Raw genomic sequence first — 22853 nt, 5'->3', positions numbered from 1 at the left:
GATTAATGGGAGCTGCAGGAAGCACCCAGCAATCTCCCACAGACTAACTCCAGCTTCTCTCTAGAAACCATTCAAAGCGGTAACTGGGAGCGACACAGCAAGGTGACGAGCTGGCTTGCTCTATGGCTGGAGGCATCTAACCTTCCCTGCGCTTGGCAGAGACAAGCGAAAGCCCAGACATTCCTGCTGAACGAAGGTGATAAAAGCTGCCATCTAGGGCCTGTCCCGCTTAGCCAGCACCTCTGGAGTCTGCTGATTTGCAAATGCTCCGGTCTCCTTTCACTCACAGCCTCCTGCCCCGAGTTCCCCAGCTGCGGGAGGGGGTTGGGGGGGCTTCTCCTGTGGTCTGAGCTCAGTACCTTTGCAGCAATGAAATAGGGTACTGAGTTAGGTGCTGCTAGGCAGGGTGGCTAATGCTGGCCTATGGGCTTCCTGCTGCAGCTCAAAGCACCCCCCATCCCTGGGTCGGTCTCATGAGCAGCTTCTACATGATCACAAAGGCTTTAGGAGCCAGCCTCTTCCCACCCTTGTTCGGATGGAAAGCCTGGAGTCGGAGTGACTTGTCTACCACCTGTCTCGGATGGGTGCTGTGGTATCAAGCTGCTTGTCCATACAAGGATCTGTGCCTGTAATTAACAGTAAAGGGGATGAGCCGGGGACTAGAACCCAGGTGTTCGAGGCTGTCCGCTCTCCTCTCTGTGTGTTAGATAGCACCCCCTGTCCAGGAACTTGTGAGCTGAATGTCCTGTAACCTCCTCACCTTTTCTTGCAGCTGGGCCTGCCCCTGGTACCTGCACAGGACAATGCAAAGGCCCTGGCAGTGCTAGAGGGGTCCCTGCTCTGGGAGGAAACGCCTCTGCTCAGTGAGAAAGCCACGCTTGCCCCTTCCCTCCCTGGGGGAGGCACCCCCAGGCCTGTTCCTTGGGGCAGGGCTCCCCTGGACAGCGGGGTGAGCCGAGACCCCCTCCCCACTCCTTCCTGCAGGCTCTGCTGAATTCAGTGAGACGCTCAAGGGTGGGCTTGGAAGCTCCAATCCGCAGAGCCAGGTTTGTGTGCCGTGTAGACAGACCCCGGGGCTGCTTCTCCTGCTGCTCTGTCCTGCCCCATGGGGCCTAATCCCTGTACATCAGCAGCCAAGACTGACCCACACCAACGTCCCTGGGAAGTGACTCAACCAGCAGGGTCTGATTTCTAGGGAGAGGAATTTATTTGGTACAAAAACTATTTGGAATCACTTTGCTCTGACCATAGTGACAAAAACTGATGCTAGTTTTGAAGCCACTTGTTTTAGGCTCCAAAAATCTGTTCTCGGTTGCTCTGCCGGGGCGGCTGCCAGCAGCTCAGGGGGTTACCCCTGGGCTCTGCTGACGTTGGCCTGGTCCTCTGAGCCCCCCGCAGGGCTGAGCTGGATGGGCACGTTCTTCGTGGGGACGGCTGCGGGGGCCAGGCACGGGGCTTCGATGCACAGCTGCCCCTCCCTGGAGATGGAGCAGGTCAGGCGGTCGGTGTCCACGGCCTCGGGCACGTCCCACTCCCTCTTGAACACCTCGTACTTGTAGGAGAAGGAGCCTTTGCCGTCCTCGCTCTGCGTCTCCTTCCTGCCCGTCAGCAGCACCTTCCTGCCCACCAGCTTCACCGCCAGCTCCTGGGGCGCGAAGCCCCCGACGTCCTGCCGCACGGCGAAGGGCTGGGCCGTCCCCTGGGCCAGGGCCACGCTGGAGCTCTGGCCTGGCTCCCCGCCGGGGCTGCTGCTCCCTCCGCCAGCCAGGAGCTGCCCCATGCTGCTTGCAAACGCCCTGGCCGTCTCCAGCTCCCGCAGCAGCTCCCGCTCCAGCTCAGCGAAGAGGGCCCCCGGGGCCGGCCACAGAGTGCGCACGGGGCCCAGCCGGGCAGCCACGGGGCCGGGGGCGGGCGGCAGGAGCTGCAGGCGGCATAGCATCGCTGCTGCTGGGGCTGCCTCTGGCTCGGGGCTGAGTCCTCTCCAGTGGGGGCCAGGGGCCGATCTGCTCGGGGCCGGGGGCCGGCAGCTTTTATCCCCTCCCGTGGGGGCCCGGCTCCTTCCAGAACCCTCTGGCCCGGACGCCCCCGCCAGGCCCCATTGCCTATTTTTACGAGGCTGATGGCGAGGGGTTACTCATGGGCCAAAATAACAGTGACTGCAGCCCTGGGCTGGATTCCCCACCCCAAATAGAGCAGCAGGAGGGCCACCGGCTCGGGTTACAGGCGCGTGGGCCAGCCCACCACCAGCCGGGGCCTGGGCAGGGGAACCCCCCCCCCCCCCCGTGCCTGCTTTTACCTGCTGTGAGGATTAGCCTGGAGCAGGGGCTCCGGTCTGATCACAACGGTCCCCTCCGGCCTGGGGATCTATGGGCCTAGGAAAACCCCGGGGCTGAGAGGGGCTCAGGGCTGAGCAGCACAACACCAGAAGTGTCCTTCAGCCCCCGCGCACGTCCCCTGCCTCCCGGCACCAAGGGTCTTGCTCTGGGGGAAGGAGACCGTTCTTTAGCTCCCGGCAATTCAAACCCAAACCCTGCCCTGTCCCAGAGGCCAGCCAGCCGTTCAGCGCACATCCCTGGTGCACCCGGCCCAGGTCTGTCACCTCTAGTCCCCACTTTCTAGCCCTCCGTAAATGGACCCCAAGTGAAAGGGGGCATCCACACTACGGTTCTTTCAGGCCAAGCTGTGGGACGGGCCCTTCAGTGCCCTGGTTCAGAAATCAACAACCGCCCTTGAGTGGGGCTTGAGTCCCCTCGTTAGCCCATCACGTGATGAGTTATTGCTTGTATGTCAGGACCACCCTGAGCTGGGAGACCCCGTGTGCTGGGCCTAGTACACACAGTGAGGAATTCCCGGCCTCAGGCATTTACAAGCTAGTCAAGGTGTAGGGAGGAGAAACTGAGGCACGGAACAGGGGAAGTGATGTGCCCAAGGTCATCGGCGGAGCTGGGAATAGAGGCCGGGTTCCCCAAGTCCCAGCCCTTGGGGCGACCCACTCTACCCCATTGCCTCTCTGCTGGCTGCATTGAATTGGCGAGGTGCATAAGTTCTGTGGGGCAGGCTCTTCTGAGCCGGGCAGGTGCACCCTGGGCATTCAGCCAAGGGCAGTCATTCCCCGCTGCCCATGTGTAACCTGGGGAGAGGAGCTGGCACTAGAGGGAGGGACCAGCGCTGGGGCAGGGCTGGGCCACGGGCAAGGTTGGCAGGGCCCGGGCCATGGCTCCACTCCGTCTGGCAAAGGAAGGTCGGTCACAGGCCGTTGACGGGGTTCGCGGAGCTGCCAGGAGTTTCTATTTCGAGGCTGAGACGAGGCTGCTAATTATAAGCTAGCAGGAGGGCAGAGCGGGGTGTGGGAGCTGCCTGTCCTGGGGGCTGAGTAACGGGAATGAGCTGTCCCAGTCAGACAGAGGCATCCGGGCCAGAGGGTTCTGGAAGGAGCCAGGCCCCCACGGGAGGGGATAAAAGCTGCCGGCCCCCGGCCCCGAGCAGATCGGCCCCTGGCCCCCACTGGAGAGGACTCAGCCCCGAGCCAGAGGCAGCCCCAGCAGCAGCGATGCTATGCCGCCTGCAGCTCCTGCCGCCCGCCCCCGGCCCCGTGGCTGCCCGGCTGGGCCCCGTGCGCACTCTGTGGCCGGCCCCGGGGGCCCTCTTCGCTGAGCTGGAGCGGGAGCTGCTGCGGGAGCTGGAGACGGCCAGGGCGTTTGCAAGCAGCATGGGGCAGCTCCTGGCTGGCGGAGGGAGCAGCAGCCCCGGCGGGGAGCCAGGCCAGAGCTCCAGCGTGGCCCTGGCCCAGGGGACGGCCCAGCCCTTCGCCGTGCGGCAGGACGTCGGGGGCTTCGCGCCCCAGGAGCTGGCGGTGAAGCTGGTGGGCAGGAAGGTGCTGCTGACGGGCAGGAAGGAGACGCAGAGCGAGGACGGCAAAGGCTCCTTCTCCTACAAGTACGAGGTGTTCAAGAGGGAGTGGGACGTGCCCGAGGCCGTGGACACCGACCGCCTGACCTGCTCCATCTCCAGGGAGGGGCAGCTGTGCATCGAAGCCCCGTGCCTGGCCCCCGCAGCCGTCCCCGCGAGGAACGTGCCCATCCAGCTCAGCCCTGCGGGGGGCTCGGCGGCACCGGCTGAGCCGGGCTCGGAGGACGGGGCCGACGGCAGAGCCCAGGGGTAACAGCCAAGGAGCAGACTCCAGAGGCCGGGGCTGAGACTTGGCAGGGCCGCGCCCTGGCTGACCTGGCTGGCTGCAAGCCAGATTCACGGCGTGTGACGTATTTTTACGTGAAATAAACGTTCCTGATTTCCCCCTGTGCTGGTGGTCCCTCTGCCAGGACTGGCTGGCCCCAGGCACTCGCTGCGGGCTCCTCCTCGGGCCGTGGCACAGGCTGGCACCGTGGCCCTGCTGCTGCATCTGTGGCCCGCCTGAGCCGGGGCTGGTGGGTTCCCCCCCGACACGCCCAGCGGGCCTCCCTCGGTGGGGACGTCGGGGGCCCCTGGGCTCCACCGGAGGCTGGGGGTGAGGCACAGCCACGAGCAGGGCCCGGCACTGCTGGGTGATCCCAGGCCTCTGCGTCGGCCGGGAGGGGACAGGCCCAGGGCCGGGCGCCCGCTCCCTGGGGCAGCACGGTTGTCGGGCGAGTTGGTTCGTTGGCCCGGTGCTATTGACACGGGTCACAGAGCGGACACATGTGCCGAGGCGTGTGGGCACACAGACACACACGCACGCTCCATACGGACCACATGTGGGCCCTACACAAATAAGGGACTTCACCCTTTCCAGCCCCCGCACCTTGCCTGTGCCCTGGGAGCTATCGCCGGGCCCCTCCCGCCAGCCTCGGATGCAAACAACAGGGGCCAACTTCAGGGAGGCCCTAGAAGTTCCCAGAGACTTTGGGGCAGGGAGCGATGCCAGGCCCTGCTTGTGGCTGCCAGAAGCTGCCGGCTCGGCTGTGCGGCCCGGTAGGTCGCTCACAAGGCCAGGCTCGTCTCGCCCCCAGCACCGTCTACGGGCAGAGGAGGCCGGCGCGGCCCCTACGTGGGCAGAGGAGGAAGGGCCTGGAAGGGCGGGGTGGCTATATAAGGCAGCCCTGTGGCTGCTGCCAGGGCCAGGGTCCCGAGACCGCGAGGCAGAGCGAGTCAAAGGCAGCAGGAGTTTGAGCAGCAGAATCATGACAAGCTGCTCCCGGTACCTGGTGCGGCTGCTCCCGCTCAGACGGTGGCCGTGGCGGGGCTTCGGCCCCATGTGGGTCTGCAGCAGCGAGCCAGGGAGCATCCTCCTGGGACCGGCAGAATTCTGGTACCTGTAACTGTGGCGAAGCGGGACTGTTCTTAATGTTTCCTCTGAATAGTGTGGGGGTGCCTCAGTTTCCTCTAGGCAGTTCTTAAGTATCTCAGTGGTGGGATAAGGGTGTATGATCATTGCAGAGCCCTAGAGGGCAGGTGTGTGAAGGGGTCTGGACACAGAGAATGGCTGACACCCAGTTTCCTGGCAACTGCTGGCCTGAGCCCTTTCCCCCTGCAAGGTGAGAGCTAAATGGTTGGAGAACAAAGGAATCAGGTGACCTCCTGGCCCAGGAAAGGGACAAAGCCCAGAGGAGGAGGGGCTGGAGGGAGTTTCGGTTTGGGGCTGGCTGGGGATGTGAAGTGCAGATGTGGTTGCCTGGCTCACTGCCCCCCAAAATGGACCCAGCTGAGGGGTCCTGTTCTCCGCACCTGCAAGCTCTGTGTTAGACCATGTTCCTGTCGTCTAATAAACCTTCTGTTTTACTGTCTGGCTGAGAGTCACGTCTGACTGCGGAGTTAGGGGCAGGACCCTCTGGCTTCCCCAGGACCCCGCCTGGGCGGACTCGCTGTGGGAAGCGCACGGAGGGGCAGAGGAGGCTGAATGCTCCGAGGTCAGACCCAGGAAGGTGGAGCCGGGTGAGCTGTGTGTCCTGCAGACAGGCTGCTCCCAGGAAGGAGACTTCCCCAGAGTCCTGCCTGGCGTTGTGGGGAGCAGTCCCAGAGCATCGCCTGGGGACTCCGTGACAACTAACCAATGTGCGAGTGTCACCACCTCCCTGTTCCCCCGGCTGGGTTGCCAGGTGACGATTCTCTCCGGGTGTCTCTAGTTTGTGTTACTGCTGGAATAAACCTGTTTCCCCCCCATTCCCGTTGTCAGTGGACTTTGCAGAAATGGGTTTTCACTGTGATTTCCAAACAGACTCCAGAGGGGGAGACGTGATATTGCTCGGTGCTAGGGACAACTGCAGGGATTGCGAGGTCCTGGGCGACAGTTCCAGACGTTTGGTCTGGGCGGGGAGCAGGAATGAAATGTAATTCAGAGCCCTGTACCGTTTCAGGCTGGAAAATATTTGAGCATGCGGTAAAAGTGTAACGAATCGAGTTTGGGAAGGGGGGACTAAAAAGAGGCGTTAGGAAGATTTCCCTAATATCTAGCCCCGGGGGAGGGGGCCACCTGTGGTTCCGGAGCCACACGTGGCTCGTCAGAAGTTACTGTGCGGCTCCTTGTTTAGGCACCCACTCCGGGGCTGGAGCTGCAGACCCCAACTTTCCAATGTGCTGGGGGGTGCTCGCTGCTCAACCCTGGCTCTGCCACAGGCCCTGCCCCCACTCCGCCCCTTCCCGCCCCCTCCCCTGAGCCTGCCCTGCCCTCGCTCCTCCCCTCCCCCCCACAGCCCCTTGCACAGGAGCAAACAGCTGATCAGCAGGTGCGGGAAGGGAAGGAGGGGGCGGGGCTGCCGGGGGGCGGGAGGTGCTCGGAGTGGGGTTTGGGGAGCGGATGGGGGCCTGCTGACGTATTACTGGGGCTCTTTGGCAACGTACGTTGGTAAATTCTGGCTCCTTCTCAGGCTCCGGTTGCCCCCCCCCCGGTCTAACGGATGAACCGAGGAGATGGTGGAATCCGTCTCATTGTCGAATCTGGTCTTAAAACCCCCCAGCACCTCTCAGGGATGGTCTCGCTTTATTTGGTCCTGCCTCGGTGTTGGGGGCTGGGCCGGATGACCTCTTGAGGCCTTTCCCATCCTCCCATTTCGGAGCCTGTCTGGGGGGTGGGGATGGATACAAGGCGAGACGAGTGCTCTGCAGGTAAATGGGTTTTGAACGTAACTGGGGCAGAGAGAGGTTTCGTACGGGGCGAGTTCCGGCACCCACCCCAACAACGATCCTTTGACAGACAGACCCTTGCCCAGCGCCTCGGGGCCGGCCCCAGCTATTCACCAGGTTGTCGGCTCTCGCCGGCTTATCAGCCCTTGCACAAACCCGGGTGTGCCCCCGCCGGGCCCAGCGCCCCGCGGGATCTCAGCTGTCGGCCAGCGTTCTCTTCCTAGCCCGCCTGGTTCCCAGGGGAGCTGGACCCCTGCACCCTCAAGCTGCTCAGGGTGGAGGCCCCCGAGAAGACCTGCACTCCTTCCCCAGCCCCTTGGGGGTCCTGCCTGCTGGTGTGTGCACCTTTGGGGGGGGGGGGGGGCTGCACCCTGGGAGGTGGGGCTGGGCTTCGGGCCACGCCGTGCTGCTCTGGGCCGAGCCCTGCCGTGGGGCAGGGCTGGGAGTTAGGGCTCCCTAGACCCACTGGGAAGTCAGCGCCCCACATGGCGAGAGCCCCCTCTTCCTGCATGCACTGGGGGGTTATCCCACTTGGGGGGGTCACGTGAAAATGAGGGGGGGAGTTACCCCGCAGTGTAGGGGGAGGGGAGGTGCCCCGTGGAGGGGGTTATTTACCCCACACTTGGGGTGCTGTGTGTGTGTGTGTGTGCGGGGGGCATTTGCCCCCCCCCCGGCCGGCCCGCGTGAAGGGTCTCTGGCTGGCTCCGCCCCGAGCAGGCTAAGCCCCGCCCCCCGGCTCGGGGACTACATCTCCCAGCAGCCCCCGGGCCCGCGCAGGCGCAGTGCCGGCCTGGCGCGCACGCCGCGGTCCCGGCATGGCGGAGCCGGAGGCCTCGCAGCCCGGCCGGACCCCGCCGCCCCCCGCGGCCGCGCCCGGCTCCGGCTCCGGCCCGGGCCCCGCCGCCGGCTCCAGCGACCCGGCCCGGCCCGGGCTGAGCCAGCAGCAGCGCGCGAGTCAGCGCAAGGCCCAGGTGCGGGGCTTCCCGCGGGCCAAGAAGCTGGAGAAGCTCGGGGTGTTCTCGGCCTGCAAGGTGCGGGGGGGGGCCCGGGGGGGGGCCCGGGGGGGCCCGGGGGGTGCGGGGGGGCCGGGGGTGTTCTCGGCCTGCAAGGTGCGGGGGGGGGGGGCCGGGGGTGTTCTCGGCCTGCAAGGTGCGGGGGGGGGCCCGGGGGGGCCGGGGGGTGCGGGGGGGCCGGGGGTGTTCTCGGCCTGCAAGGTGCGGGGGGGCCCTGGGGGGCCCTGGGGGTGCGGGGGGGCCGGGGGTGTTCTCGGCCTGCAAGGTGCGGGGGGGCCCTGGGGGTGCGGGGGGCCGGGGGTGTTCTCGGCCTGCAAGGTGCGGGGGGGGCCCTGGGGGTGCGGGGGGCCGGGGGTGTTCTCGGCCTGCAAGGTGCGGGGGGGCCCGGGGGGTGCGGGGGGGCCGGGGGTGTTCTCGGCCTGCAAGGTGCGGGGGGGGGGCCCGGGGGGTGCGGGGGGGCCGGGGGTGTTCTCGGCCTGCAAGGTGCGGGGGGGCCCTGGGGGTGCGGGGGGGCCCGGGGGGTGTTCTCGGCCTGCAAGGTGCGGGGGGGTGCGGGGGGGCCCGGGGGGTGTTCTCGGCCTGCAAGGTGCGGGGGGGGGCCCGGGGGGTGCGGGGGGGCCGGGGGTGTTCTCGGCCTGCAAGGTGCGGGGGGGGGCCCGGGGGGGCGGGGGGGCCGGGGGTGTTCTCGGCCTGCAAGGTGCGGGGGGGGGCCCGGGGGGGCCGGGGGGTGTTCTCGGCCTGCAAGGTGCGGGGGGGCCCTGGGGGGGCCGGGGGGCCCGGGGGGTGTTCTCGGCCTGCAAGGTGCGGGGGGGCCCTGGGGGTGCGGGGGGGCCGGGGGGGCCCTGGGGTGCGGAGGGCCCTGGGGGGGCCGGGGGGCCCGGGGGGTGTTCTCGGCCTGCAAGGTGCGGGGGGGCCGGGGGGGGCCCTGGGGGTGCGGGGGGGGCCGGGGGTGTTCTCGGCCTGCAAGGTGCGGGGGGGCCCTGGGGGTGCGGGGGGGCCGGGGGTGTTCTCGGCCTGCAAGGTGCGGGGGGGCCCTGGGGGTGCGGGGGGTGGGCCCGGAGGGTGTTCTCAGCCTGCAAGGTGCGGGGGGGGGCCCGGGGGGTGTTCTCGGCCTGCAAGGTGCGGGGGGGTGCAGGGGGGGCCTGGGGGGTGTTCTTGGCCTGCAAGGTGCGGGCGGGCCCTGGGGGTGCGGGGGGTGGGCCCGGAGGGTGTTCTCAGCCCGCAGGGTGCGGGGGGGGGTGGGGAGGGCCAGGCATGGGGAGCTGATTCGGGGTGGGGGGAGAAGCTGGGGGAGCTGTCCAGTGTTGAGGCGGAGCTCGGGAAGCTGGGCGCAGAGGGGGATGTGGCCAGTCGGGGTCTCATTGCCTGGTGGGGTGGGGGGAGCAGGGAGCTGCTTTTTCCAGCCTTCAGCAGCGACATCATCCCCCCCGCCCCCAATGGCCACAGGTCCCGGCTGGGGTTCCTCGTGCACCAGCCTTCCCCGGGCCTGAGGAGCTGAGCGATCCCAGCCTGTTCCCTGGGGCCGGCAGGCTGCACGGGACCCTCCCACGCCCTGTGCGGTGGGGTGCTGTCTGAGGCGCCTTCCCTGGCTGTTCCACCCCTCCGGGGTGGCACGGAATGGGGAAGGGAAAGGGCAGGGCCAGCCCTTGGGGTGAGGTCCAGGCCCCCGCACCGATCGCCTGTCTGTCCCTGGCGTAGGCCAACGATGCCTGCAAGTGCAACGGCTGGAAGAACCCCAACCCGCCCACTGCCCCCCGCATGGACCTGCAGCAGCCTGTGACCAACCTGAGCGAGCTGTGCCGTAGCTGTGGACACGCCCTAGGTAAGGCCTTCCAGCACCTGCCCCCGGCACGGGGACCCAGGGCGGGGCATGGGCTGGGAGCACGCCGGGCTCTGCTCTGGTGGGACTGTCCGAACAGGTCGGGGCCGCGTTTAGTGCGGCGCATGCCTTCGAGGCCCCCTGGCAACGCCGGGCGATGCCCTGTGGCCGGTGCCAGGGCGTCACCACCTAAGCCTGCCCGTCTTCTTCGCTGCTCCCCCGTCCAGCTGACCACGTGTCCCACCTGGAGAACGTCTCGGAAGAGGAGATCAGCCGGCTGCTGGGGATGGTGGTGGACGTGGAAAATCTCTTCATGTCGGTCCACAAAGAGGAGGACACGGACACCAAGCAAGTGTATTTCTACCTGTTCAAGGTACGGTGGGGGAGCAGCGGCTTAGCTCTGCCTTTGAGCCGCAAGCCGGGCCTCCAGGACAGCAGCTGAGCCGATGCCTTAATGTCCTGGCCCGGTCGCGTGGGGGGCCCCGGAGGGCAGCAGTTCTGACCCTGCCGTGCTGGGACCCTGCTCTTGTTCCGCAGGATGGGCTGGCTGTTCCTACCCACCTGACGCTGGTTCCACTTCTGGGTAGCCACTGCAAAGGCTTCCTGTTTCCAGCCTAAAATCTGGCACATCTCTGCCTGCCTCTGGTCTGGTTGCTGTTCCGTGCAGTTACTTTCCAGGGCACGCTTGGTTGAAGTCAGCTCTGAGGCGGGGATTCCGCTTTGTCCCATGGGCGCCCCAATTCGTTCCTGCCCCATGCCCAGAAGCGTTTACAGTCCTTCTCAGCTATAGTATCACCAGGCCATCCTCAAGGCAGGCGTCCTCTTGGCCTCAGGGCCGCGCCTTTCTGGAGGGAGTGCTCATTCTTCCACCTTGGATAAATGGGATCAGGGTAGCTGGAGAGTTCATTCCCTTCCTGGGGAAACGATCTGCACGTGTTATCCACTGTCAGTGCATCTGATTTGTGTAAGACCTAAAGTAACTATTCCGTTTGTATACATCCTGCCTGGCAAGGGATGGAACTCCGAATTCCTGACACCTCCATGGCTATGTGTTCTGGTGGGCTCAGAAGCCCCCAATGCCCCTGTTCTTGAGCGAGGAATGCTAGTTCGTTGTCATACGAGACTGAAAGAGCCACTCCTCTCCTAACGTGCGTCTTGCCTAAAATTCCTGGAGTCCTAGCTGACCTCTGCTCCTTTATTGAAGCTGTGAACTGTTCACCAGGCTGAGGTGCTGCTGGCGGGACGTGGGAAGGAGCAGCAGACGGATTACGTGAGAAGTGTGGGAGAGTCTGTGTGTGGTCTCCGTTAGGCCTGGGAATAACGAGCCCATGTAGGGATCTAAGCCCCGTGAGCTGCTGGGGGTACATACTCCAAGAGTACGCAGAGATCTTCGTACCAGGGAGTCCATCAACTTACCTAGATATTTGCCTAGTTTTACAACAGCCTAGACAAAAAGCACTAGCAAAGTCAGTACAAAGTAACACGTCGTACAGTGACTTGTTTATATGGCTCTAGATGCTGTATACTAAAATGTAAGCACAATATTTATATTCCGGGTGCTTTATTTTATAATTATATGGTAGAAATGAGAAAACAAGCCATTGGTCGGTAGGAGTGCCCTGTGACGCTCTTGTGGTTTTATGTCTGATTTTGTAAGCAAGTAGTTTTTAAGTGAGATGGAACTTGGGGTACCCTAGCCTCCTGAAAGGGGTTCCACTGTCTGGAAAGGCTGAGCACCAGCGATTTATTCTATGTCTGGAAACCTGCTTCAGGCAACCCAACTGTAAGACTGGCTTGAAAGCAGACGCTTTGCTGGAAACTAGATGTTGTCCTGCCACCCCAGTCCCGAGCTGAACCCCCTGGGAGAATACATTGCGAGGGAAGAAGTGGACAGGTTCCCAGCATTGGTGTAAATCAACACAGCCCATTAAAGGCACCAGCGTGGCACCATTTGAGCCAGCTGGGGATCTGGCCGGCTGCTCCTGGCCTGGCCTGTAATGGTCACAGCTTTCTGTGGCTGCTGTAAGCCTCGCCTCTTTCTGGTCTCTGGCACTTTGACACTTCCCCCTTGCCTCCCCAGCTGCTGAGGAAATGCATCCTGCAGATGAGCCGTCCTGTTGTAGAAGGGTCCCTTGGCAGCCCCCCCTTTGAGAAGCCGAACATCGAGCAGGTAACGCCAGCGCTCCATAGCGGCCATCCATTGTCACAGCGACCGCAAAGCTCGCTGCACCCTCTGCTGTAACATGCAGCTGACCCTGAGCTAACATGTCTGCCTGGACGCCCCCGGCGGGGGGAGAGGTGCTGGCGTCTTCCGATGACCCTCTCTCAAACCGGATCTTACGGCTTTTAGCTTCCTGGCATCTCTTCCCCCGGCCCAATAATCCTTCTATAACTGGGAGACGTTCCCTGCAACTGGCTGACTTGTTATCCACCCAGGGTCTGACACGGACACGTCACTGTATGTCTGGGTGCCTCAGTAGCAAACCAAGCCGCATGTTAGCGCTGGTCCGAGGAAATCCGTCCCCGTGGGCCAGTGCTGGGCGCGTTTGTTTCTCGTGGAGGTCTCCCGCCCTGACCCTGGAAGTGGTAGATCTTCGTAAGTCAGAGGGCAGGGGTGGGGAGGGCTCTGGTGGAGCTTGAGGGACAGGGCAGGAATTGCCAGGCGGGGTCAGACCAGGCTCCGTCTTGCCCAGTGTCGTGTCTCCAGGCTTCAGCCAGTACATCTCCGAGCCACACCACTCGGCTGCTCTGGTCTGTACCCTCATGTGCCCCCAATATTCTGGTCTGGGCTCCCTGCTGCCGCCCCTCGGTCCCAGCCCTGAGTCTCTCCGATGGAAGCTGCCAGCTTTAGCAAACCGGTCAGTGAGGATCTTGTAGTGTTGATAAATGACCTGGGAATTCTTGGAAAATCCACCCATACTCATCCCACTACACCTGATCCATAACTGGACCCGGGTCTCGGCTGCTCCATTCCACACCTCCTGCAGCTCCTCGGCTGCGTTAACCTCGTGCACCCCCCCTCCGCCAGCCCTGTGTTCATTGCGCAGAGCCAGCTCTGTGTCGGCTGCTGTGCGACAAAGCCCACCGCAGCTGGGGCCTGCCTTCGCCTCCCCTGACGCTCTGCGGGCGCTCTGCCCCCACAGGGAGTCTTCAACTTCGTCCAGTACAAGTTCAGCCACCTGCCCCCCAAGGAGCGTCAGACCATGTACGAGCTCTCCAAGATGTTCCTGCTCTGCCTCAACTACTGGAAGCTGGAGACGCCCTCCCAGTTCCGGCAGCGCTCGCAGAACGACGACGTGGCCACCTACAAAGTCAACTACACCCGGTGAGCGCTGGGGAGAGGGGCAGGGCGGGGCTGGTGCAGACCCCGTCCCAGTGCAGTGCTCCCCGACAGTTCATCGCCTGCTTTGCTAACGGGGCTTTAGCTTGTGCCCAGCCCCCAGGTCTGGGGGAGCCCTGCCTGTGTCTCCCCTCATTTCATGTCCCCATTGAGGAGATCTGGGCTCACCCTCCTCTCCTGAGCTGCCGTGCGCTCTCTGGTCCTGATCTCTCCCGCCGCACTTCCCGCTGAATTCACAGACCTGGAGGTCCTGAGCCTGCCGCTCTTAAGCATGCCCAGCGCCTGCTGCATCCCCGGAGTGCCGCCGGCAGCTGCCTCTGCCCCCCGGCGGCTCAGCGTGGTGCGCCCTGGCATGTGCTGACTGCACATGCTTGTGCCACTGAAGGGCCTGCAGCTCTGCTGGGCAACTTGTCAATGGGCTAATGCACTTCGCAGCTTGCATCTGGGCCGGGCCAGCGGGTGGGGTTGTGGGCCCGGCAGGTGGGGTTGTGGGTCCTCGTGACGGTTCAGTGCCATGAAGCCAGCGTGCTGTGCCCCTGGCTGGCTTGGAGAGACAGCGTCTCTGTGTGCCCCGCACTCTGCTGGGAAATGTCCCCTATCTTGACTACCCCATTGCCCCTCCATTCCCGATAAGATGCAGCTGCTGCGATTTGCATCCCAGCCCATGGCTGCGACCCCAGTCATAATGCCAGCCCCTTGGGGGCTGGTACCAACGTCCAGGAGTGGGCAGGTCCCTGGGAGTTGCCCCCTTTCTCCCCCCAGCTGGCTGTGTTACTGCCACGTGCCCCAGAGCTGCGACAGCCTCCCCCGCTATGAGACCACCCACGTCTTCGGGCGCAGCCTGCTCAAGTCCATTTTCACCGTCACCCGCCGGCAGCTGCTGGAGAAGTTCCGGGTGGAGAAGGACAAGCTGGTGCCGGAGAAGCGGACACTCATCCTCACCCATTTCCCCAAGTAGGTGGGCTGGCTCCCAGGGGGTGGGGCTGGCTCCCAGGGGGTGGGGCTCTCACTGGCCCTGGCGAACCCAGAGGTGGCTGTGATGGGTGGGTCACGTCTGGTCTCTGCGTACCTGATCCCTGGGCCCAGCTCGCTGGGTGAGGCTCCTCCCCATGGGGTACCTGCCCCGTTAATCTGGGTGGCCACGTGTGGCCCCACACTCCCTCCCCCGTGCTGCTCACGGTTGGCAGCTCTGATGTGGCCATGCCACTAGCCTGCCGGCTGCTGGCTAACATGCCCTGTCACCCACCCTGGCCAGGTTTCTGTCCATGCTGGAAGAGGAGATCTACGGGGAGAACTCACCCATCTGGGAATCTGACTTCACCATGCCAGCCACGGAAGGCGCCCAGCTGGTCCCACGCCCAGGTACTTCACTGGGGAGATGCCTGGGAGCGATTGGGCTCATGCCATGCCGGCTCCGTTGCAAGCCCGTGCTTTCCTCGGCCTGCTGGTGTGGGCCGCGGAGGGCCAGTGCAAACGCCTCCTGTCCGGGGCCACGTGGGCACCAACCCCGGGGCGGGGGGCTGTGGGCCAGCGGGTTCGGCGCGTGAAAGGCTCCGTTCTCATTCCCAGCAGCCGTCAGCACCGTCGCCGTGCCCAGCACCCCGATCTTTAGTAAGAAGCTTGGCAGCAGCAGCTCCTTGTCCTCCATGAGCCTTGACGCCAGCTCGGCAGAGCCTGTGCCAGGTAACGCCGGCTCCAGCCCTGCACTGTCCCCCCCCAGTGGGTGCGGGGAGGGGCTGAGACGGCCCTGGGACCCTGCCCAGGGGCACAAGCCTTTATGGCCCCAGCGCCTCTGGGACTGTGTGCGCCCCGTGCCGGGGGCTCGTGCCCGAGGACGCAGCGCCCTGGGAGGGGTCGGCCTCTGGCCAGCGCCACCTGCCCTGGAGTGAAAGGGGCAAAGTGCTGCCAGACCAGAGTGGTCCACAGTGAACTCTTGAGAGTCCATGGGGCTGCTTGGGTCTCCAGTGTGGGCTGGGGAAGGGATCTCAGGTTCCAGGGGGTGGAAGGGTCTGTGGAGACAGCGAGGTAGGGGGAGGGGGCTGCCCTTGCGATACGTGAGGATGGTGGATGCCCAAGTGGATCGTCGTCAGCCAGCTCGGGAACAGCCTGCCCCCGCCATTCCCTGTAACCCTGGCTCCCGTCGGCCACGAGCCGTTCAGCTCAAAGGTGGGGGAATGAAAGAACAGCCTTTAGACCCCTCGTCTGCTGCCCGCCCCCCACCCCGAGCACAGACTGCCTGGGATGGGCCGTGCCCAATTCCCTGACAGGCAGCTCCACCCAGGAAGCCATGGAGCACCCAGTTGGCCTGACCTGGCCCTGTAGGTGGCCGAGAGGGGAAGCCCCCTGCGGGGTGACGGCAAGGCCTCCCAGCCATGCTCGTGCCCCAGCAGCACCGGTTCCCGCGGGCCCCAGCCCTGCCGAGGCCTGGCTGCTGCTGCAGGGTCTGAGTGCGCCGGCTGCTGGCTCTCTTGCGCTGTGGCTCGGCGGGAGGCGGCGTCCTGAGCCACATGGGGTGGGAGATGCAGGGAAGCGAGTGGCCCATGGCCTGGCCCTGGCGTGACCGTCCTCTGCCGCCCGAGCAGGTGAGAAGCGGAAGCTGCCTGAGAGCCTGACGCTGGAGGACGCCAAGCGGATCCGGGTCATGGGCGACATCCCCATGGAGCTGGTCAACGAGGTGATGCTGACCATCACGGACCCGGCTGCCATGCTGGGCCCGGAGGTACGGGGTAGGGAGCAGGGCAGAGAGCTGCGTTAGTGGGGCCAGGGTTGCTGGCGACAGTAGGAGCTGCCAGCCCTTTGGAGCAGCTGTGCCAGACCTTGGCTGGCGCCTGCTCTGACCCCGTGCCGGGGCCTGGCATGACTCTGTTGTGGGGGAGAGGATGGAATGGGCAGCAGCCAAGGAGGAATCCAGTGCCAGCTGCAGGAGGACATGAGCCCCGCTATGCCCTGGGCAGCCTATTCCCCTGGGCTGGCTCCTGGCTGGGCGTCAGTGGGCCGGAGGGGGGTTGGGTAGGTGGACAGGGCTTTGTCCCTTACCCCCCGCTCCGCGCCCCAGACCAGCCTGCTGTCAGCCAACGCGGCGCGGGACGAGACGGCGCGGCTAGAGGAGAGACGCGGCATCATCGAGTTCCACGTCATCGGCAACGCGCTCTCGCAGAAATCCAACAAGCGGATCCTGATGTGGCTGGTGGGGCTGCAGAATGTCTTCTCCCACCAGCTGCCCCGCATGCCCAAGGAGTACATCACCCGCCTCGTCTTCGACCCGTATGTGGGGGGGGCTCTGGGGAGCCGGGCGCAGGCTCCGGGGTGGGGGGTCCGCTCTGGGGAGCTGGGCGCAGGCTCCGGGGTGGGGGGTCCTGGCTCATGCAGGAAGTGGAGAGCCCCAGTTCGGTCCCTGCGTCCTGGTTGCTCCAGAGGCCCAGGCCCAGCGTGACCCCAGCAGCTGTGGGGTGGGGGAATGGTCTGCACCCCCAAGCCAGGCTGACATTGCGGCCCAGATTCCTCCCCAGTCCCATCCTGTTAACTCCAACGGGGCCACTGCTGTCTGAGCTGCAACCTCCTCCCCACCCCCCCTGCTGCTGCAGCGACTCGCGGGGGGCAGGATGGTGCATTGAGGCTGCCCCCCACCCCCTGTAACTCTGGCTGTGCCTCCCCTGGCAGCAAACACAAGACCCTGGCTCTGATCAAGGACGGCCGGGTGATCGGGGGCATCTGCTTCCGGATGTTCCCCACCCAGGGCTTCACGGAGATTGTCTTCTGTGCTGTCACCTCCAACGAGCAAGTGAAGGTGAAGGGAAAACTGCACTCACCGGGGGAGTGAATGAGAGAAAACAGTGGGGAGCTGCACGTTGGGATTGGGGAGCCCAGGGCAGAGATAGCTGGGGGGGGGGGGGGGGGGGGCTGCGGGTCGGGAGGGAGGGGCACCGGCAGGGCTGGGGGAGCCCAGGGCAGGGATAGCTGGGGGGCTGCGGGTCCGGCGTGAGGGGAACGGCAGGGCTTGCGGGAGCCCAGGGCATGGCCAGCAGGTTGGGATTGGGGGGTGCTGCAGAGGGGTTTGGGTGGGGAGCCCAGGCGTAGATAGCAGGGGGGAGGCTGCAGGCCATGGCTCTGGGGGAGGGAAGGAGGCAGGAGCTGTTTTGCCCTGGCCCTGGTGAGTGCAGCCTTGTGGACGGCAGGAGGTACCCCGAGGCCGGGCCGGGGACAATGTTTAACGCTGGCTGTTCCTGCGGCCGAGCAATCGCTCTGCTGGGGTCTGTTCCCCCAACATGTCCTGGGGCAGGGCCAGCCTGGGGCATCTCCCCCCAAGCCCTCTTGGAAACACTGAGACCCACCTGCCCCGGGGTCTTGCCTGACGGGCCTCTGTCTGCCTGCCTGCCTGCCAGGGGTACGGGACGCACCTGATGAACCACCTGAAGGAATATCACATCAAGCACAACACCCTCTACTTCCTGACCTACGCCGACGAGTACGCCATCGGCTACTTCAAGAAGCAGGTCTGGGCCCCTGGCGCCGCCGGCCCTCGCCCCCCTAGGGGAGTGTCCTAATCCCCCCGCCCCCCGATGTGGCTCGCTCGCTCTCACAACCCCCCTTCCTCTCCAGGGCTTTTCCAAGGACATCAAGGTGCCCAAGGGCCGCTACCTGGGCTATATCAAGGACTACGAAGGGGCGACGCTGATGGAGTGCGAGCTCAACCCCCGCATCCCCTACACCGAGCTCTCGCACATCATCAAGAAGCAGAAGGAGGTATCTCCTGGGCGGGGGGCCTGGCTTCTTGCCCCCGCCACGCCCGCGTGCCCGCAACACCTTGAATGCTCTTGACGCTAGTGCAGGGAAAGGGCGTTGCTGCCGGCCCAGGAGGCCGCTGTCCTGTGAGCGCCCCTCTCGGGCAGCGTCTCCGTGGCCCAGGCAGCTCCCAGCAGAGCTTTGCCATGCGCGTGCTAGTCACAGGCCAGCGTCCGGCCGCGACGCAGCACCTGCCTCGGGCAGACCCAGACCCACCCCCTGGAGCTGCTGCCTGCTTCCGGCTCGCCCTGGGCAAGCCCTGCTTCCAGCCCTGGCCGCTAGGCAGCCTTGAGGGCGGTGGCTGCCCCATCCTGCGGGCATGGCCCTGCGCCCGGCTCCCCCGCCAAGGCCCGAGGGTGAGGGGAGCAGGCCGGGACCAGCCAGACTCTGCCCTCGCCAGGCCTTCCCCCGCTCGCTCCCAGCTGGCCTCTCCCGCCGCAGATCATCAAGAAGCTGATCGAGAGGAAGCAGGCGCAGATCCGCAAGGTCTACCCGGGCCTGACCTGCTTCAAGGAGGGCGTGCGGCAAATCCCTGTCGAGAGCATCCCTGGAATCCGTAAGTTCCGGCCACGAACATCTGCAGCCCGGGCTTTGCCTGCTCCGGCAGCAGGGAAGGGCTCTGACGGCTGGCCACGGCGGCCGTAGCTACCCACCTGGCGCCTGTGCCTGTCCCCTTGCAAATGGTCTCGGCTGTGGCCAGGCTGTGCCACGGCACGGTCCCCGCTGCAGCGTGCAGCATCCCAGTGGCCCCTGTCCTGGGGGGCGAGGCTGGGCAGCAGCCGGCTCCTTCCTTAATACAGTAACAAGAGCAGGAGCCTCAGGAGAGAGCGGATGGGTTGAATGGCTCTGCAGCCGGCCACCTGGCAGTGGCTCTGATCTGTGCACTTGGACAGGAGCACAGCTGGCATCCCAGCCTCGGCTCTGCAGGACTGTACAGCTCCCGGCACGTCTCGGTGGAGCAGTGCATTCCGGGGGCAGCGGAGGGGGGTGGTCGTGCCCCTCCTAGCCAGGTTTTGGAGGGCTGGGTCGGGCAGTTCGGAGGTCATGGAGGCAGAGTGCTACTCAGGGACGGCACCTGGGGAGGGGATTGGGACGCGGTCGATGGCATGTGAGCGAACGCCTCTTCCTGCCTTCCAGGAGACACGGGATGGCGGCCGCTGGGGAAGGAGAAAGGGTAAGTGCTGTTCCCAGCCCCGCGTCTGTCGCTGCTGGCCTGGGAAGCTCACCAGGGGTAGTGAGTGGGGGGAGCAGCGGCACCGGTTTGATATCTTACCCCTGTCAGCAGTCCGGGCCAAAAGGGGCGATTGCTGGAGGGCCCTGGAGCTGTCTCCCTGGCCTGGCAGACAATGCAGGGATGGCACGTGGCTGCAGTCTATTCTCACCATCCCGGCAGGGGACCCCAGGCTGTCAGATCTCGGGGCAGCAGCATCCTTGGGGCATCTGGGCCGTAGCTGTGTGGGAGCAGCCGTGACACACGTGGTCTGAGCCTGGTCACGTTGCCTCAGGGATCCCTCGTGTGGCTCTGTCCCTGGCAGGCCGCTGCTCTCAAAATGGAGGCAGCGTGTCCTGCTGCAGCAGAGTGCCCTGAGCAGGCTGCCCAGGAGGGAGGACACGAGTCCCCCCCAAGCGGGAGGGCCAGGGCCTCGCCTAGCCATGAGAGCTCGGTGCCCGCTCGCCTGCAGGTGCTGGGAGGGGACAAACGCGGTGGATGCTGACCTCATCTGACCCCTTCTTCTGCAGGAAGGAGCTCAAGGACCCAGACCAGCTGTACAACACCCTGAAAAACCTCCTGGCCCAAATCAAGGTGATGGCGCGTGGGGGGCATCTCCCCTGGGGTCTCACTCTGGGCACCGAGAGATGCTGGAGGCAAAGACTTTGTTGGGTATCAAGAGCTTCCATGGGTCCATTTGGCATGTGCCCAGGCATGGAGGCTCTGTCGCCAACTGAGGGCTCCGGGCGGGTTCTCCCTGAACCATGGGGTTTCTGGCACCTTCCCCTGCCACAGCTGGGTCCAGCAGCCGGGGGAGAGGCACCTCGGCTGGTTCTGATCCATGGTCCCCGAGTCCAGGGCATCTCGCTCTGTCTGAGCTCCCTGTCCTCAGGGTGGGGGTCAGGAGCCAGGCACCTCCCAGGCCTGGCTCTGGAAGAGGGCGGTAGCGGGCTGGGGTGTTCGATCTGGTGTGCAGCGGGAGGGGTGTTCGATCTGTCCGCCATGCCTGAGGCTCTAACTGCCCCTCGCCCCCCCCACAGACCCACCCCAGCGCCTGGCCCTTCATGGAGCCCGTGAAGAAGTCAGAGGCCCCTGACTACTACGAGATCATTCGCTTCCCCATCGGTAGGTGGCCGATCTGCCCGAGGCCCACGCTGCTCCAGGAGGGCCGCACGCCCGGCGGGGTGGGGGGTGGGGCGAGGCGAGCATGGGCTGCGTGGGGTATACAGTGGCAGTGGGGGGGCAGGACTCCTGGGTCCTATTTCACCTCTGGTAGGGAAGTGAAATCTAGTGGCTGGAGTAGGGCTGGGTTCTGCCCTCTCCTGTGGCAGGGGTACGTGAGGTTCTAGTGGCCAAGGCGGAGGTGGGGAGCCCTGACTCCTGGATTCTGTTCCTGGCTCTGTCACTGACTCACTGCACCCCCGTTTCCCCTCTGTGGGGCTGAGGGCGCTGGGCTCTGACGAGGGGGAAGCACGGAGGGAGTAACCCAGCCAGCCACACGCTGGTCGCTGCCCCCGTTTCCCCTCTGTGGGGCTGAGGGCGCTGGGCTCTGACGAGGGGGAAGCACGGAGGGAGTAAGCCGCTGCCCCCTGCAGACCTGAAGACCATGACTGAGCGTCTGAAGAACCGCTATTACGTCACCAAGAAGCTCTTCGTCGCCGACCTGCAGCGCATCATCACCAACTGCCGGGAGTACAACCCCCCCGACAGCGACTACTGTAAGTGCGCCAACGCCCTCGAGAAGTTCTTCTACTTCAAGCTCAAGGAGGCCGGGCTCATAGACAAGTAGGCACTTTGGGGGCCCTGGCCCTTCAGCGTCTCCTCCTGGCCTCGCGCTTCCCTTGTGCCCGGAGCTCCTGGCCGGGACATCGCTTCCTGCGTCACTCTCCCAGGAGGGTCTCCTGGGCTTCTCCGAGCCCGGATCAGGTGGGGGCGGGGCGCGCATAGCTGCTGAACGGCCAGAGTGTGGGGCCAGCTCCCCTCCTGCTGCTGGGGGACGCCCCTGGGACTCTGGCTTCTCAGCTGGCACTCGCTGGCTCGCCACTGGCCTCTCCCCTTGGTGTCAGGGCTGCGTTAGCCACCGGAGCGGCCCAGGGCCCCTCTGCAGCAGTCCAGGTGACACTCAGCATGCGGGTGTCGCTGCACAAACTCGGAGCCTCACCCTGGAGGCAGGAGCCACGGGCTGCTCTTGGCTCTGCAGTGGATTCAGCCGGGGCATGGACCTGCTGGGCTTGAAATTCCCCTGGGCTACGCACATGGCACATGGTCTTTGCTTTATGTGGCTGAGGCCCAGCCCCCACTCCCCCACTGCATCTCCCATACGAACACTGCTCCTGCCGCAGCCTGCTGTGTTCCCTTCGCCTCCTGTTCCCGCCCGCCCCTTTGCTCCCCGTGGAGCATCCCTCCCTGCCACTCACTGCATGAATGTAAAATGGGGTCGGTGTTCTCCTCCCCTGCTGGCCAGAGGGCAGTGGGGACGCGAGCTGCCCCACTCTGGCCTTGCCTGGGTTCAGGGTCTCGGCTGCAGGCTGTGTGAGGTGGTCCGAGGGGTCTGTATCAGCTCTCAGCCATTCCTCCCCCAGCAGCTCGGCCTGCGGCCGATGCTCTGTCCTGTCCTGCCCCGGCGCTGCATGCTCCCCTGGCGCTGGGCCCTTGCCTGTGAGTCTGGCCCCAGCCTTGCTTCCCTGGGGTGAGCCATTCGGCTAGCATGTTAGCCCCTGCTGCGGGCCCTCTGAGCTGCACCAGGTTCTGACCCCATCTCCCCTGCCCCGTGCTCCAGGGCTTCTCCCGGCTCCAGCTCCCTGAGCGCTGCACTCCTGCGCCATAGTAAGGGCCACCTGGGGCAAAGCTTCCCACCATGGGCTCCTGCCCCTCCATTTCAGTGGCACTTGGGCTGCAGGCCCTGGGGCAGGGGAGGGTTCTCCAGTGTGGTGGGGTGACAGCTCAGGGGAAATGGGTCCTAGGCTGGAGCCTTGCTGTGCAGGGGTGAACAGAGTGGTGAGCGGCTAAGCCAGGACCCCTCCCTGCTCCTTCCTCTGTGGCCTGAACGGAGTCCCCTGGGCAAGGGAATGATGGGCCTTGGGGCGGCTGCTCCCTGCCTCACAGCTGGGTTACTGAGCTGTCCTGCAACCCCTCGGGAAACAGGAGCCTCCTGCTCCTTCTGCCTCCCCTCCATGGCAGGGGGCCCCTGAGTCCTGGCAGAGCGACAGGCCCCCGCGAAGTAGAGCTGTTGCCCTCTGGCTCATCGGTCACCTCCCTGTGGTACCAGCCCGTGTTGCTCCTGGCGGCCTGGCTGAAGTCACTAGCAACGCGGGCCGCGAAGCCTTCTCCCCGCGGGGGAAGCATTTTGCCGTTGTGTTCCCCCAGACTGCTCACTGTTGCCTTATTCCCCCCGCGCGCTGGCCTGTCTCTCGTGCGCTGCCATGGGGCAACTGGTCCCGCTGCCAGGGGCCCTTCCCATCTCCCCATTTCATTTTTATTTTCCTTTATTTTATTTTTTTAAATAAATGTACGTGGCCCCCGTGAAGCACGTGTCTGTCTCCTGGTGTCCCGGGGCCCCCAGCAGCGAGGCACTGTGGGTGGGCAGCCTCCCCC

At 65.1% G+C, this 22853-nt stretch overlaps 3 protein-coding genes across 4 annotated transcripts; 2 read left to right on the top strand and 1 right to left on the bottom strand.

The window, feature by feature from the left end:
- Nucleotides 1-1348: 1348 nt before the first annotated feature.
- LOC140904023 (heat shock protein beta-11-like) lies at nucleotides 1349-2004 on the bottom strand. The gene has a single exon (XM_073326170.1). It carries the CDS (start codon nucleotides 1937-1939, stop codon nucleotides 1349-1351), a length of 591 nt encoding a protein of 196 aa, XP_073182271.1. The 5' UTR covers nucleotides 1940-2004.
- A 277-nt stretch (nucleotides 2005-2281) lies between these two features.
- Nucleotides 2282-4332, top strand: LOC140903890 (uncharacterized). Its single transcript, XM_073325828.1, has one exon. The coding sequence runs from the start codon at nucleotides 3383-3385 to the stop codon at nucleotides 4160-4162; it is 780 nt and encodes a 259-aa protein (XP_073181929.1). The 5' UTR covers nucleotides 2282-3382; the 3' UTR covers nucleotides 4163-4332.
- A 3550-nt stretch (nucleotides 4333-7882) lies between these two features.
- KAT2A (lysine acetyltransferase 2A) lies at nucleotides 7883-22785 on the top strand. Of its 2 annotated transcripts, none has more exons than XM_073326105.1 (18): nucleotides 7883-8126; nucleotides 9807-9930; nucleotides 10155-10300; nucleotides 12008-12097; nucleotides 13071-13252; nucleotides 14030-14221; nucleotides 14523-14629; nucleotides 14840-14950; nucleotides 15850-15986; nucleotides 16323-16531; nucleotides 16928-17054; nucleotides 17650-17760; nucleotides 17867-18010; nucleotides 18491-18605; nucleotides 19187-19223; nucleotides 19790-19853; nucleotides 20300-20384; nucleotides 20855-22785. In XM_073326105.1, exons 1-18 carry the CDS (start codon nucleotides 7911-7913, stop codon nucleotides 21046-21048), a joined length of 2391 nt encoding a protein of 796 aa, XP_073182206.1. In that variant the 5' UTR covers nucleotides 7883-7910; the 3' UTR covers nucleotides 21049-22785. The 2 variants fall into 2 exon arrangements, with proteins under 2 accessions (XP_073182206.1, XP_073182205.1); XM_073326104.1 differs by having other exon boundaries at nucleotides 14837-14950.
- Nucleotides 22786-22853: the final 68 nt, after the last annotated feature.

The sequence above is a fragment of the Lepidochelys kempii genome, chromosome 27 (genome assembly GCF_965140265.1).
Source record: "Lepidochelys kempii isolate rLepKem1 chromosome 27, rLepKem1.hap2, whole genome shotgun sequence".
NCBI lineage: Eukaryota > Metazoa > Chordata > Testudines > Cheloniidae > Lepidochelys > Lepidochelys kempii.
This window is presented reverse-complemented; position numbering and strand designations above follow the sequence as displayed.

What these genes read in the sequence shown, in the direction of transcription:
- KAT2A (XM_073326104.1), top strand. Translation starts at nt 7,911, where the DNA reads ATGGCGGAGCCGGAGGCCTCGCAGCCCGGCCGGACCCCGCCGCCCCCC. An exon ending in GGGTGTTCTCGGCCTGCAAG is followed by an intron (nt 8,127 to 9,806) that starts GTGCGGGGGGGG and finishes TCCCTGGCGTAG; the next exon opens with GCCAACGATGCCTGCAAGTG. An exon ending in ACCCGCCTCGTCTTCGACCC is followed by an intron (nt 16,532 to 16,927) that starts GTATGTGGGGGG and finishes CTCCCCTGGCAG; the next exon opens with CAAACACAAGACCCTGGCTC.
- LOC140904023 (XM_073326170.1), bottom strand. Translation starts at nt 1,939, where the DNA reads ATGCTATGCCGCCTGCAGCTCCTGCCGCCCGCCCCCGGCCCCGTGGCT.
- LOC140903890 (XM_073325828.1), top strand. Translation starts at nt 3,383, where the DNA reads ATGAGCTGTCCCAGTCAGACAGAGGCATCCGGGCCAGAGGGTTCTGGA.